Below are 13,673 nucleotides of genomic sequence, written 5' to 3'. Positions count from 1 at the left end.
TGCGCCACCCAGGCGCCCCTAGCCTCAATCTTTCTACTGAACTCCAGACCCTGCTGCCTGGATGCCTTTGCCCCTTAATGTCTGTTAAGAATCTTGACCTGAATATACCCCAAACCAAACTCTTAATTTCCCCACTCAAACCTGTTCCTTCTCACCTTTCCCTTAGTAAGTAATTGGTGTCTTCATCGTTCCAGTTGCCTAGGTCAAACCCCCTGGAGTTTTCCATGACACCTCCTATACATCCCACATCCAGTGTAAGAGCCAACCCCAATGGCTGTGCCTTCAAAATACATGCAGATTCCTATTATTTTTCCCCATCTCTACTGCTTTAATCCTTGTCCAAGTCATCATCATCTTGTGTCTAACTCCTAACTGAATTTCCTGCTTCTACTTTTCTCCCTATAGCTCTTCCCACCTCACTCCCCCAAAGTTGGGGGGACACATTTAAAACCCAAGCCAAATCCTGTTACCCCTCTGTTCAAATTCTCCCAGTGGCCTCCCATCTCAAAATTCTTACTACAGCCCACCGTGCCTTACAGGATCTGCTCCACAACGCCCATCTCACAACCTCTCCTTCTTATTTGCTCTGTCCCATCTACAAAGGGCCGCTTGCTATTGCCTAATCATGCCAAGCACGTTCTCACCTCAGGGCTTTGCACTTATCTCTTCTGCCTGGAATGCTCTTCTTTCTGCCAGATATATGCTTGGCTTGCTTCCTTACTTTCTTCAGATCTCAGTTCAAGTATCACCTTATCAGAGAAGCTATACCAGTGCATATAAAACAACCCCTGATCATGAAAGGGGTTTTGAAGAACAAACAGAAGTTTACCAGGTGGAAGATGAAGCGCTGAGGAAACAGTTCATGCAGCAGTGTGATACAGTATGGTATGTTTAGGAAACAAGTCAATCATTATTTCTGGAACATAAATTTTGGAAGGTGGAAGTAATGTAGCAATTAGACTGGAAAGGAAGATAAAAGCCACAAAATGAAGGGCCTTGTAAGCCACGTAAAGGAGTTTATCCTTTATCTTGTAGATGATGGAGATTCCCTCAAGAGTTCTAGGCAAAGGCAGTGGCATGACTAATCAAGAAGGGTATAAATAAACCAAGAGAATAAATATGGGGCTAAGGGCTGAGACTGGAGTCCAAAAGATCCACTAGGAGAAAGTGGTGACTCCTGCATTTACATTGAAGTATGACTAACCTGGGGCTGTATGGAATGCTTACAAGGTAGAGCAGAAAACCAAGGAGTAAAGAGAAAGCCAAATTTCTGCTATCTGATATGACACACGTGAGCCACCACCTCAGAGAACCCATAAGAACACACCTACAACCATCGACAGCCTTCCTTTAGGAAAACTGAGGCTGATGATGTGCATATTAGATACAGCATCTACCCTACGAGGTCCTCTGGTCCTCTGGTCCTGGAGCCTTGTCCAAACTTGGTAAAATGGTTAAGGTTTACATGCCAAGGATGGTACAGTTGAGTCCTATGGTTGATATTCTACTTAGTGTTGTTACAGAATCTGTTTTTCATTCTTGAGGCCAGGCAGTTTTACGGTATAATAGTTAATAAGGAGAAAGCAGACAGAGCCTAGGAATGGAGACTAGGAAACACAGGCTCTGCTTCTAGTTCTACAACTTATGAGTCTATTCAAGCCTCTTCCCCCACACACCTCATTTCCCCAGGACTCTCTAGGGTTTGCATCTTCCTTCTATTCCTGGGAATTTTCATGCTCTGTATTTCACAGAGAGGCATCACAGCCACATAAAATGACATTTTTATAGTCATGCCTTCTACAAAATAATTTCCCATTTATGCATTTTTATGTCTCAGGGTTACTGAAAGTGTTTTAAAATATGTTTAGGGGTGCCTGGATGGCTCAGTCAGTTAAGTGTCTGACTCCTGACTTTGGCTTAGGTCACGATCTCATAGTTCGTAAGATCAAGCCCCACATCAGGCTCTGCACTGATAGAAGAGAGTCTGCTTGGGATTCTCTCTCCTCTCTTTCTGGCCCTCCCCCATACTTGTACTCTTTTTCTCTCATTCTCAAAAAATAAATAAGTGAAAATTAAAAAAAATATATGTAGATATATATATACTTGAATCCTGGGAATAATTCTGAAATTCAAAATGAATGCTCTTTTCCTTTTTATTTATTTACATTTTATCTATTTTTGAGAGAGAGTCAGAGCACAAGTTGGGGGAGGAGCAGAGAGAGAGGGAGACACAGAATTTGAAGCAGGCTCCAGGCTCTGAGCGGTCAGCACAGAGCCCGACGTGGAGCTCAAACTCAAAACGGTGAGATCATGACCTGAGCCAAAGTTGGATGCTCAACCAACTGAGCTACCCAGGCGCCCCAATGCTTTTTTCCTTTTCAGTCACTGAAGTATTCTTCCAAAGAGACTGGATATGAAAGGATAGATAATTTGATAGAATGTCTTTATTTTTTAAATTACCAATTTCATTGCTTTCCAACCCTCTTTTAAAGTTTGGGATACAAAAGTATGAGTTTTTCCCATGGTGGAATCAATGCATAAGAGTAACAAAACAATCATTTCCGATTTGCTGCTATAGTTTCTAAAACAATTTGGCTGGATTGATTTTTTTTTTTTTTTTTTTTTTACTCTGTTTAGTCACTGATATACTCTAAGTGTTTAGGACAGTATTGGACACATAGTTGGCATTCACTAAATATTTGTTGAATGAATGTGTAAGAAATTTAAGAGAATGGAGAGAAAAGTCCAGAAGGAAAGCTAAAATGTCCTAGTTCCAGGCAAAATGCAACTGTTTTTTAACATAATGAGGCAAAGAAAAAGTGTGACACAAAGCAAAGAATAACACCAACTGAACAACATATTTATAGTAGACAACCTGCTGTCTGATATATTGTGCTCTCGTTACTTACTGTATCTGCAGCAGTGAGATTGATACCCAGTCCTCCAGCTCGAGTGCTCAGCAGGAACACAAAGATGTCATTCCTGCAGAAAAGGGAAGAAGACAGGTTAAAAGGGAAAACTGAAAAAGAAAAATGGCATGTGACAAAAGACAGGGATTTCTGAATACAGACCAGTATCTAGGGCTAGAAAGGGTTACCTACGCCTGATGCCTGACCCACATTTCTTGACACATTGTATCAAGGTGCTCTAACATAAAAATCAAACCGAGGTTGTCATCTTCCAATCTGCAGATATACTTCTGCTGCCCACTAATAATGATAGGCAATATACTTATAAAGATGTAACAAATATAACAGACATACAAGTTATCATGGAAGTAGTCATGTAATAGTCGTGTTTTAAACAAGTCAAACCATTCCTAGTTCATACAGAGGGGACAAATAAATCAACATTCCCTGGTGCTTCCCCAGAGAATCATGACTTCCAGTAATTTGGGAACTAATGATTATAATTCCCAAAGCACTCACTTTCAGATGAATAAAGTCAGTCCCAGAAAAATGACCTGAGGTCAGGACTAAGACCCAGGTCATACCTTCTCTGTATTAAGCTGAATTTATGATCGATCTATGAAGACAGGCTAGAATTAAAGCACTTTTTAATGAATGGCAACATAGCCCTTACACAGAAATCATCAGATGTAGTTACCTCAGTTTTTCTTTACATCCTTCATCCTTTTATTTTATTTTATTTATTTTATTTTTCAAAGTGTTTATTTTTGAGACAGAGAGAGACAGAGCATGAACGGGGGAGGGTCAGAAAGAGAGGGAGGCACAGAATCCGAAGCGGGCTCCAGGCTCTGAGCTGTCAGCACAGAGTCCGACGCGGGGCTCGAACCCACAGACCATGAGATCATGACCTGAGCCGAAGCCGGACACTTAACCGACTGAGCCACCCAGGTGCCCCTCCTTCATCCTTTTAAAAAAACCCAGAATTACAAATAAACCAATAGGTGCCACTGTCACTCATGCAACAAATATTTACTGAATACCTTCTAGGACCAAGGACTGTGCCAGATCACAGTGAGCAGGCTTGGACTACAAGATTTATCTCTATAGGCACATACAATTAGGGGCTCAGTTTGAACCCAATTCTTGCATATATTTTAAGATTATCTTGCATTTTCATGTTCCTGCCATACGAAGTTATTTTCTAGAAAATTTCTGAGGGAAAAGGACGGCATTATACTGGTAAGTGAACTTTCCAGTCCTTCAAATCAAGCTGCTAATCCCTTTTCTTCATGACTAAAATGAAGAGTGCAACTAGAAATTCATTTATACCAAGTGCTATTCAAATCGCAGGTCACACCTATTACTGGTCATGAAATCAGTTTGGTGGATCGGACCGCATTAAAGAAATAAAGGAACAGAACAGATTAAAAATATTGTAATATAGGGGTGCCTGGCTGGCTCAGTCTGAAGAGCAGATGACTCAAATTTCAGATATGGCATAGAGGTACTAAATTCCAACATAAAATGAATTTTTATTCTGTTGGTTCAAAAAAAAAAAAAAAAAAAAAGCAAACAGTGATACCAGGATGTTCTCAAGGGCTCTTCTTTCTTGGTAAAGTCACTTAACTGCTGAAGGTCTGTTTCCTGGACTATAAAATGAGGATGCTCTGAATATAGGTGAAGTGACTAAGTGATGACATATCAACAGTAAACATGAGTATCAGTGAAGGAACTATTTTGAAATAAGCCTCCTTGTTAATCACTAAGCTGTGCTGGTCCTAGTAGAAATCTGTCCACTATCTGTATTTAGGTAAATACAAGGTTCCTAGAGGCAGGCATAATAATAAAGTATGTCTGCAGGCCTGTTATATGGCAGGATTCCAAAAGTTCTATACTCTCACTAATGTTCTACTAGTTTATCCTTGAATTATGTTATCAAGTTAATTATTTCATAATTTTATTTATTTAATTTATAAAAGTCCTCTTTAAAATTTTTTTTAATGTTATTTTTGAGAAACAGATAGAGAGAGAGAGAGAGCAAGTGAGCGTGGGGGAGGGGCAGAGACAGAGGGAGACACAGAATCTGAAGCAGGCTCTAGGCTCCGAGCTGTCAGCACAGAGCCCAACACGGAGTCTGAACCCACAACCTGCAAGATCATGACCTGAGCCAAAGTCGGATGCTTAACCGACTGAGGCACCTAGGTGCCCCAGAAGTTCTTTTATAGTTAACACATATAGGGCAAATCAAAAACTTAAAAGGCACACACTAGTTTGCAAACATATTTTCTTACAGATATGAGATGATACAAATGGAAGCTTGACACCTTACAGCCCACAGGAAAATAACCATGAGGCTGCAAATAAAAACTGATAGAGCTTTCCAGGGCTGTACTAATCTCTACAGAAAAGTCCTTCCCACCTCTGGCCGCCCTGAGAGGACTGCTCTTCCACATACTTCTCTCTCCTGCTTTGGTGGATACAGAAGCAGGGGTCAGAAGGTTCTCTCCAACACCCTTGTGAGAGCTGATAGAAGCACCCAACAGCTAGGACTCTTTTGGTTATTCCTAAAGAAGTCCAGACCCTGAGCAAGGGGAGCAAGCAGGGGAAGAGGGATGAGACAGGGAGGGAGGTAGAAAGCAATTGGGAACTGCAATATAAGGAAGGGCAGAGGCAAAGGGGTACCTGGGTGGCTTAGTCAGTTAAGCGTCCTGACTTTTGATTTTGGCTCAGGGGGTCATGATCTCACAGCTCATGAGCTCAAGCACCATGTTGGGCTCTGTGCTGACAGCAAGGAGCCTGCTTGGGATTCTCTCTCTCCTCTCTCTGTCCCTCCCCTGCTTGCTCTCTCTCTCTCAAAAATAAACAAACATTAAAAAAAAAAAAAAAAAAGAAAAAAGAAAGGGTAGAGACAGACGGGTCATTTCGATAGTCTGGACAGCCAGAGAGATAATTCCCCAGATATGGTAATGATTTATAAACAAGGACCATGTATAGAAAAACAGTGAAGGAAATGTAGGTAAAAATAAGTCAGCAGCAAAACTTAGAAATATAATGCTAGAAGACACTTTTTTTTGGGATATTAACTATATACGGAAAAGACACCTCAAAAAAAGAAAACAGAAGATGCCTTTTAATGATAAGGCAGATGGTAACTTTTTGGCTGTATTCAGTATCATTTTATCACACAGTAATGGAAAAATAAGGATTATGGAAACCTTGGGTTGTTAAATTATTGTTCATTCTGGATAAGAGTATTGGATCATTTATAAACAAAAACACCTAAATCAAACTGCTGAGAAGTTCTTTTCAACTTAACAAATCTAGTATCGATAATGTGAATTAACGTTTTGGGGACTTTGACTAAACAGAAGAAAACAGAATCCCTGAAGCATCATGATGGTTTGGGTGCCCTCTAGGGGACTGAAAAAGAATTTCAACTCAGGGTTTCTGTTGGAACATGCCTTTGAGACCAGGCTTTTGGGTGGTCTGTGAAGGACCCTATGAAATCATGTAGCAAAGATATGCTCAGGTCTCACTCTTATTCTCATTTAATGACCCACTGAGGCTACTCTGCACCAGAATACCCAAACAGTGCTGGGTAGGTAGCCTGACTGACTGCAGTGAAGACTTGCTGAATGAAAAAAGAAACAGAATGAAAGACAACACTGGAAGTCTACAACACTCTCACCAAGAAAACTTGATGCTACACTCACTTTTTCTCATATTTTCCAAAGGGTCACCCCAAGTGATCAGATAATGGGGGGGTCTATTTGGTAAATGTCTTGGGGTAGGAGGAAGGGAAGCAAAGGCCAAGGCACTCCAGAGCAAAGACCTTGTGAATGGCTTCTAGGATCATGCACTGATCACATGTTCTGAATGTTGCCCAGTCAGGACATCCTGGCCAAACAGTCTTTAGTCTCAGTCAGACTCTTTCCTGGAAGGATCCCTCATAAATAAATCTTGTATGAAGGGAATGTAAATGGCTTTTTATAGGAGTTCTTGTTTACTCTGGCTGACCTTTGAGCCACAGGGCTCTCTAGCTGAAACTACTTTTTTTTTTTCTTTTGATGTCTTTTCATTAATAATAATGAAAATATTTGGCAAGGCAGACTTCTTCATTTTCAAAAACACCTGTCTTTTTCTCTATATTGGGCTACCTCAGCCACTCAAATTTACAAGTTGAGAATTTTTTCCCATTTGAAGGGGTCTGTCTGATAAGCTTCTGATAGCATTGGCACAGTTCGGACTCCATATACAAGAAGCAGGAGATTATATTCTAGCTGCAATCCCAACTCTGTCATCTGTCTAGCTCATAATGTAGGCAGGGAAAGACACATTCGTCTGTTTGTTTCATTTTGCCTAATATTAGACGCAGGTGTTAAAATGATGGTTACTCAAACGTTGAACCTAAATAAAACTCACTGCTTCCTACTGGCTCACAGTTGTAGGGTCTGGAAATTCAAGGAACGTTCCCCAAAGAAAGTCATGTATTTATTAAGCACATCTAGTACAGTTAATGGTGAAAATACCCTTCTTTTAGAGCTAAGGTTTCCAAAACTATCACACGATACTGCGAGTGCTAAAACAACTGTCCACAAGTTCAATAAAATATTTTAGAAGTAACAAATTAGATACATCTACTGATTTTTTTCACTAGAAGGTCACTATAAAATATACGGTGTCTGGGATCTCATGTCCACTGGGTCTGCTAGAAGAGCTGTACCTCTACAACTCAGAAGACCAAATCATTACATGTTAACATACTACAGCTCTGGTTGGACTCTAAATCAGAACTCTGTCCAAGGCAATATAACAATCAGCATAGTCTTAAATGTTCATATCCCCTTACGGTCAGTAATTTCCCTTGTTTGAATTTGTATTAAGAAAACTAAAATGATGACAAAGTTTTGTAAACAAAGATACTCACTCAACATTTTAACAACAGAAATACAGTATAAATATCCAGTGTAATGAAATATTAGTCACTGAAATTTATTACAAAGATTTTTTATTTTTTTATTTTTTATTTTTTAATTAAAAAAAAAATTTTTTTTTCAACGTTTATTTATTTTTGGGACAGAGAGAGACAGAGCATGAACGGGGGAGGGGCAGAGAGAGAGGGAGACACAGAATCGGAAACAGGCTCCAGGCTCCGAGCCATCAGCCCAGAGCCTGACGCGGGGCTCGATCTCACGGACAGCGAGATCGTGACCTGGCTGAAGTCGGACGCTTAACTGACTGCGCCACCCAGGCGCCCCATATTACAAAGATTTTTTAAATGATAAAGATGTTTATGATATAATGTTAAGGGGAACACAATCATATCTATAATATGGTCATCAAACATGTGAATATAACCACATACATATTAAAGACTAGAGGGATATATCTAAGAGTTGAAGCTTTTACATTGGAGTAGGCAAGAACAAAGTAAAATATGTTTCATTTGATTTCAGAATCAAGAAAAGATGAAGATCAGCTGGCAAAAAATTTTTTCTAGGCCAGGACGATTAACAATATGATGGGGTTGAGAGGCACTACGGTTGACCCTTGAACAATGCAGGGGGTTTAGGGGCACCAACCTCCTGGCACAGTAAAAAATCTGGATATAACTTTTGACTCCCCCCAAAATTAACTACGAATTGCCTACTGTGGACTGGAAGCTTACCGATAATATAAGCAGTTGATTAATACACATTTTGTATGTTATGTGTATTACACATTGTAATCTTACTTAATAAAGTAAGCTAGAGAAAAGAAAATGTTATTAAGAAAATCATAAGGTAGAGAAAATACATTCACAGTAGTGTTTCATATTTATCAAAAAAACCCATGTATAAGTGGACCTATGGAGTTAAAACCCATGTTATTTGAGAGTCAGCTGTACTATGGATATACATGTCTCAAATAATCAATTTAAAAATCTGCCCATAGCTTCTGCTAGGTAAGAAGCTAGGTTAGGCCAGCCACACACAGTTGCTCCAAGGTAACAAACTCAAATAGGTCCAAAGCAGATCTTCCCCTCCACTGTCGGCCGAACAGCCACTTTAATTCACATGTATAATTTCAACTTAGGAGTTACTGGCTTGAGTACAGACTGTAAACCAAAACAGGGTTTATCTTACCTGTGCTTCATTATAAAGGAGCAAAATTTTCAATCACAGGGCACTCTATGCTGAACTATGAATGTGTTTTATGCTAAGTTGTTTTACATTAAAAAAAAATTTCTTTTTTTAATGTTTATTTTATTTTTGAGAGAGAGAGACAGAGCATGAGCAGGGGAGGGACAGAGAGAGAGGGAGACACAGAAACCAAAGCAGGCTCCAGGCTCTGAGCTGTCAGCACAGAGCCCAATGTAGGGCTCGAACCCACGAACTGTGAGATCATGACCCGAGCCGAAGTCAGACTCCCAACTGACTGAGCCACCCAGACACCCCAAAATTGTTTTACATTTGAAGTAAACCATGCTTTATTTTTTTTTTAATTTTTTTTTTTTTAACGTTTATTTATTTTTGAGACAGAGAGAGACAGAGCATGAACGGGGGAGGGTCAGAGAGAGGGAGACACAGAATCTGAAACAGGCTCCAGGCTCTGAGCTGTCAGCACAGAGCCTGACGTGGGGCTCAAACTCACGGGCCGTGAGATCATGACCTGAGCTGAAGTCGGCTGCTCAACCGACTGAGCCACCCAGGCGCCCCAGTAAACCATGCTTTAAAAGTGAAATGAAAGAAATTAAAAATAGTAACCTAAATACAAATGGCTATGTGCCTAATTTTTTTCCCAAGAATTCAAAAGTTAAGTATTAATAGACTACAACAATTAAAGCCCAGAAATGCACAACTGTTGTGATTTACAGCAGCACATTAAGATCTACTCTATTCTTTAGTTATCCAGGTCTAGGGAAGAAAATATAAGGGTGGAGTTTAGCAGCCCTATTAGTAGCTAGTGGAGCTTCGCTTTTAGGGAGCAGTAACCAGACTCTGCTTATTACATGAGAACCTGCACTTAGGATAATTATGGCTCTGTAAGCCATCAGCATCCAGCAGGCAGTACTTGAAATTTCATAGGCTCATTATCAGGTGGGAGAAGTACTGTAACTGAGAGCTACCAGCTGAATAGATTGCACATCACTACAATTTGTCATACTGCACTGTATTATGCATTACTACAATGCTAGAGGGAAAGCAGGAAAAAGGAAGGTATTTTTCTTTAAATTTACACAAAAAAGGTAAGCAAAACAAACTAATAATCAACTATAAGTCAATATCCATTGATAGCCATTGTTAACATTTAGAATATAGCCTTGTGGACTTCTTTCTACACATACATTTTCCACATAAAGGAGGATCTTGGTTTACACTCAGGAATCATTTCTTTTATTGACCAAAGAAAAGGGTGCTGATTTGGTAAGAAGGTATATTTTGAATAAAGGAATTATCGAGTATTCATTTTTCTCTCTCCCGCACATATAGATCTGAACCACTATAAACAGATTAAGCTACCTCTTAAAGTGGCAGAACACAACTGCTTAACAACCTGAGATATGCTGACATTTCTTTTAAACTCATCATCTTAAGCATTAGAGGTAAATCAAACGCGAATTTCTGTAATTCCCCTTAACATTACCTGTTCTGAAAATCAGCAACCATGTCCCGCCTCTCTGAGATCTTGGAGGAACCATCAAGCCTCATGTAGGTATGCTTCTTGTAAACCATGTATTCCTGCCAATCAGAGTGAAAACATGTAAGTCTGAGGCAAATTACTGTATTCTAATTCCCACAACATCTACCTACCTACCACCTCATCCATACTGGGGGCAAGTCATCATATCCAAAATGAGAGACTAATCTTAAAAGTACAAGAATTTAATTTGTAAATGAATTTATTGCCAATATGTGAAAATTGAGGGTAACATGAAGAGTACAGCCACCCTCAGTTTCAACTTGGAAACTAATCTTGTTCCTGCAGATTTCAGTAGGTTTCATGAAAACAAAACAAAATGAAATTTCCAAACAAAAATGGCCTTTCAGTCAGCAGCCAGATGTTTCTCACAGCTATAGAATATCCAGTTTTCTTTCCATAAGTAACACTCACCCTAGTGCTTTTCTCCCCAACATATCCTTGCTGACCAATATCCTTGAATTTACAGCCTAAGTTTCCTTCTCCCAGCAGAGCATGCATCATTGTTAAGGAAGGCCTAAGCATCAGAGTGAACAGAAGACAAGGTAACCTTCCATGGCAGAGAATGTTCTTAACATCATCTAGAAAAGGAATTACAACTTTTAAGAATAGAGAAGAAACTTCAAGAGATGCAATGGAGAGAACATATTGCCATTCTTAGAAGCTGCAATTCTTCATACAGATGATGGCCAAATGAGCACTGATTTCCTCTTTCTTCACCCCTAATAATATGGATTACACTTCAGAAAGTCCATCTGTAGAGGAACCATTATCAAAAACTCAACACAGCTGCTTATTTGTAAGAAATACCATGAAACAATGATCAGTTCTAAAGTAACTTTCTCTACTGAAAAAGACTAGTTATTTCTACATTTGGAAGATGTCTGTATTAATTACTTTCCTATGGTTAAATGTTCTTTTATTTCAATATTCTCATAGGTAACTCATATCATACCTGGCTGGGTATTGCAGCACACAAGGTTGCTACAGTTGGGTGCAGTTCATGTAGTGAATGTGGTAGTCTACTCTTAGAGCAAGTGAATACAAAAAACCCTTGGCTTTTTCATATTGGCTTGGCAGAGGACTCTGGCTATGGTACCTAGGAGGTGAGGCTGGTCAACAAAGTAGACAAGCTCACTGAGGCACACATCTTCATTGTGCTTTGCATATATTTTTACTATTTCTTTGTCTCAAGTGATTCTTCAAGGGCTTTGATAATCAAAGAGGGATAGAACATATTCAGTCAAAGAAGAGCTTCAAGTTCATATTTAGTGGTACAGCCCTATTGGAACTGGATTAATGGCAGAAGAGTAGTGGGTGTTTTAGATAAGGAGGGATTCAGGAAAAAATGAAAAAATGAGAGCACGATGATAGTCTTTAGAGGCTCACTATACCTTGGCAGCTAATACAGTCAGGGTATGCTGCCATCCAGAACAACCGAGTAACTAGATTATACACACATATATCCCACAGGTTGGACTTTAACCACAAGGTAGGCTTTCTGCACAGGCAATCTTGCCTTCTGAACCAGAACTTCTAACCTTAGTGAGAGCACTGATGAATGAAATATTCTTATAGATCTTGCTGTTGACATCAGTTATGTATCAAGGTCAACACAACACCAGAGATATTAATCCTAGACCATATTCAAACCAACACTGACTACAGAGCTTGTTACTGAGGCAAAAAAAGTGAATCTTTTCCATTTACTGCTTTAAGCCTTTGCTCTCCCACCCAGGGGAGCAGTGGGATTTCAGAAGGCTTAGATGAGTTTAGATCTGATTTCAGTAAGCAGCTTCAAAACAAGTAAATGGACATGGAAAAAGCAGTTAAATGAAGAATACAGGAATGTCTACATCCTTATACCACAGAAAAACAGCTAAAAGATAAAGGCGGAGATAAAAAAGCAATTCAGTATTTTCTTCATTCAAAAATTCTGGCTATACCAAAGCCATTTTAGATGTCTAAAATTCTAGGTGGCTTAGAAAAGATACATAATCTGGAAAGAAATGCCTCATTTCTTCCAACCACTAATTTCAAGACCTGTGCCCACTTCTATTCTTAGTTTTTCTATGATCTTAACAACATCTAATGATTTAGTATAAAATTGAATTCTATTTTGTTAAATCAAAATACAAATTCTAATAATAAATGGTTTGATAAGTAACTCCAGCACTTTTGAAAATTTATTTAAAAAAAATCTATCTCCAAGGGCACCACAGTGGCTCAGTTAGTTGAGCAACCGACTCTTGATCTCAGCTCAAGTCTTTATCTCACAGTTGTGAGTTCAAGTCCCACACTGGGCTCTGTGCTGAGCATGGAGCCTACTTGAAAAAAAAAATCTACGTACAAAAAATATATATGCATGCTATATATCTATTTCCATTTAACAATCTCTACATCAAAATGTTTTCTTCTTTTTCTTTTTTAATTTGAGAGAGAGAGAGACAGACAGACAGCATGCGAGCAGGGGAGAGGGGCAGAGGGAGAGCGAGAAAGAGAATCTCAAGCAGGCTCCAAATAGAGCCTGACATGGGGCTCGATCCCATGACCCTGGGATCATGACCGAAGCCAAAATCAAGAGTCAGATGCTCAATCAACTGAGCCGCCTACGTACTCCCATCACAATGTTTTCTAATATTCATTTTAAACATTCCCAGTCATGCCCCAACTCTTTGTACTTTATGCCCATGTCTGAGGGTCACTGCTGGCTGATTTCCACTTGTTGGATGACTGTTGTGGTCTGTAGGAGCTATGTCATGCTTAGCACTCCTGTGCATTAAAGAGGGCTACAGGACAGAAAGACCAACCATTATCCAGTCCTTCCTTATACATGGTACTCTGTATACACCAAGGTATCTCTCACTCAAGTCCCTTTTGGTATTTAGGAAAGACTTAGAAAATGATCCACCAGAATGATTAGATTTCCTAGAGCCTTGTAAAGCAATTCTTTTTGTTCCACTAAAAGAAGCAAAGACAGAAGGGAAACCAAATATAGACCTTCTTTCTCTTCCAGGTCTCATAATTTAGTATCCTCCTTTATAAACAAATACGAACATTAGTACTCTCAAGTGGATTCTTGTG

At 39.4% G+C, this 13,673-nt stretch overlaps 1 protein-coding gene across 1 annotated transcript in view; it reads right to left on the bottom strand.

The window, feature by feature from the left end:
• Positions 1-13,673, bottom strand: part of INO80 (INO80 complex ATPase subunit) — a 137,121-nt gene that overhangs the window by 14,942 nt on the left and 108,506 nt on the right. The window contains 2 exon segments of the mRNA XM_023255482.2: positions 2,910-2,982; positions 10,536-10,630. Of these exon segments, the coding sequence (XP_023111250.2) occupies positions 2,910-2,982; positions 10,536-10,630 (168 nt within the window).

Source organism: Felis catus, chromosome B3 (assembly GCF_018350175.1).
Source record: "Felis catus isolate Fca126 chromosome B3, F.catus_Fca126_mat1.0, whole genome shotgun sequence".
NCBI lineage: Eukaryota > Metazoa > Chordata > Mammalia > Carnivora > Felidae > Felis > Felis catus.
This window is presented reverse-complemented; position numbering and strand designations above follow the sequence as displayed.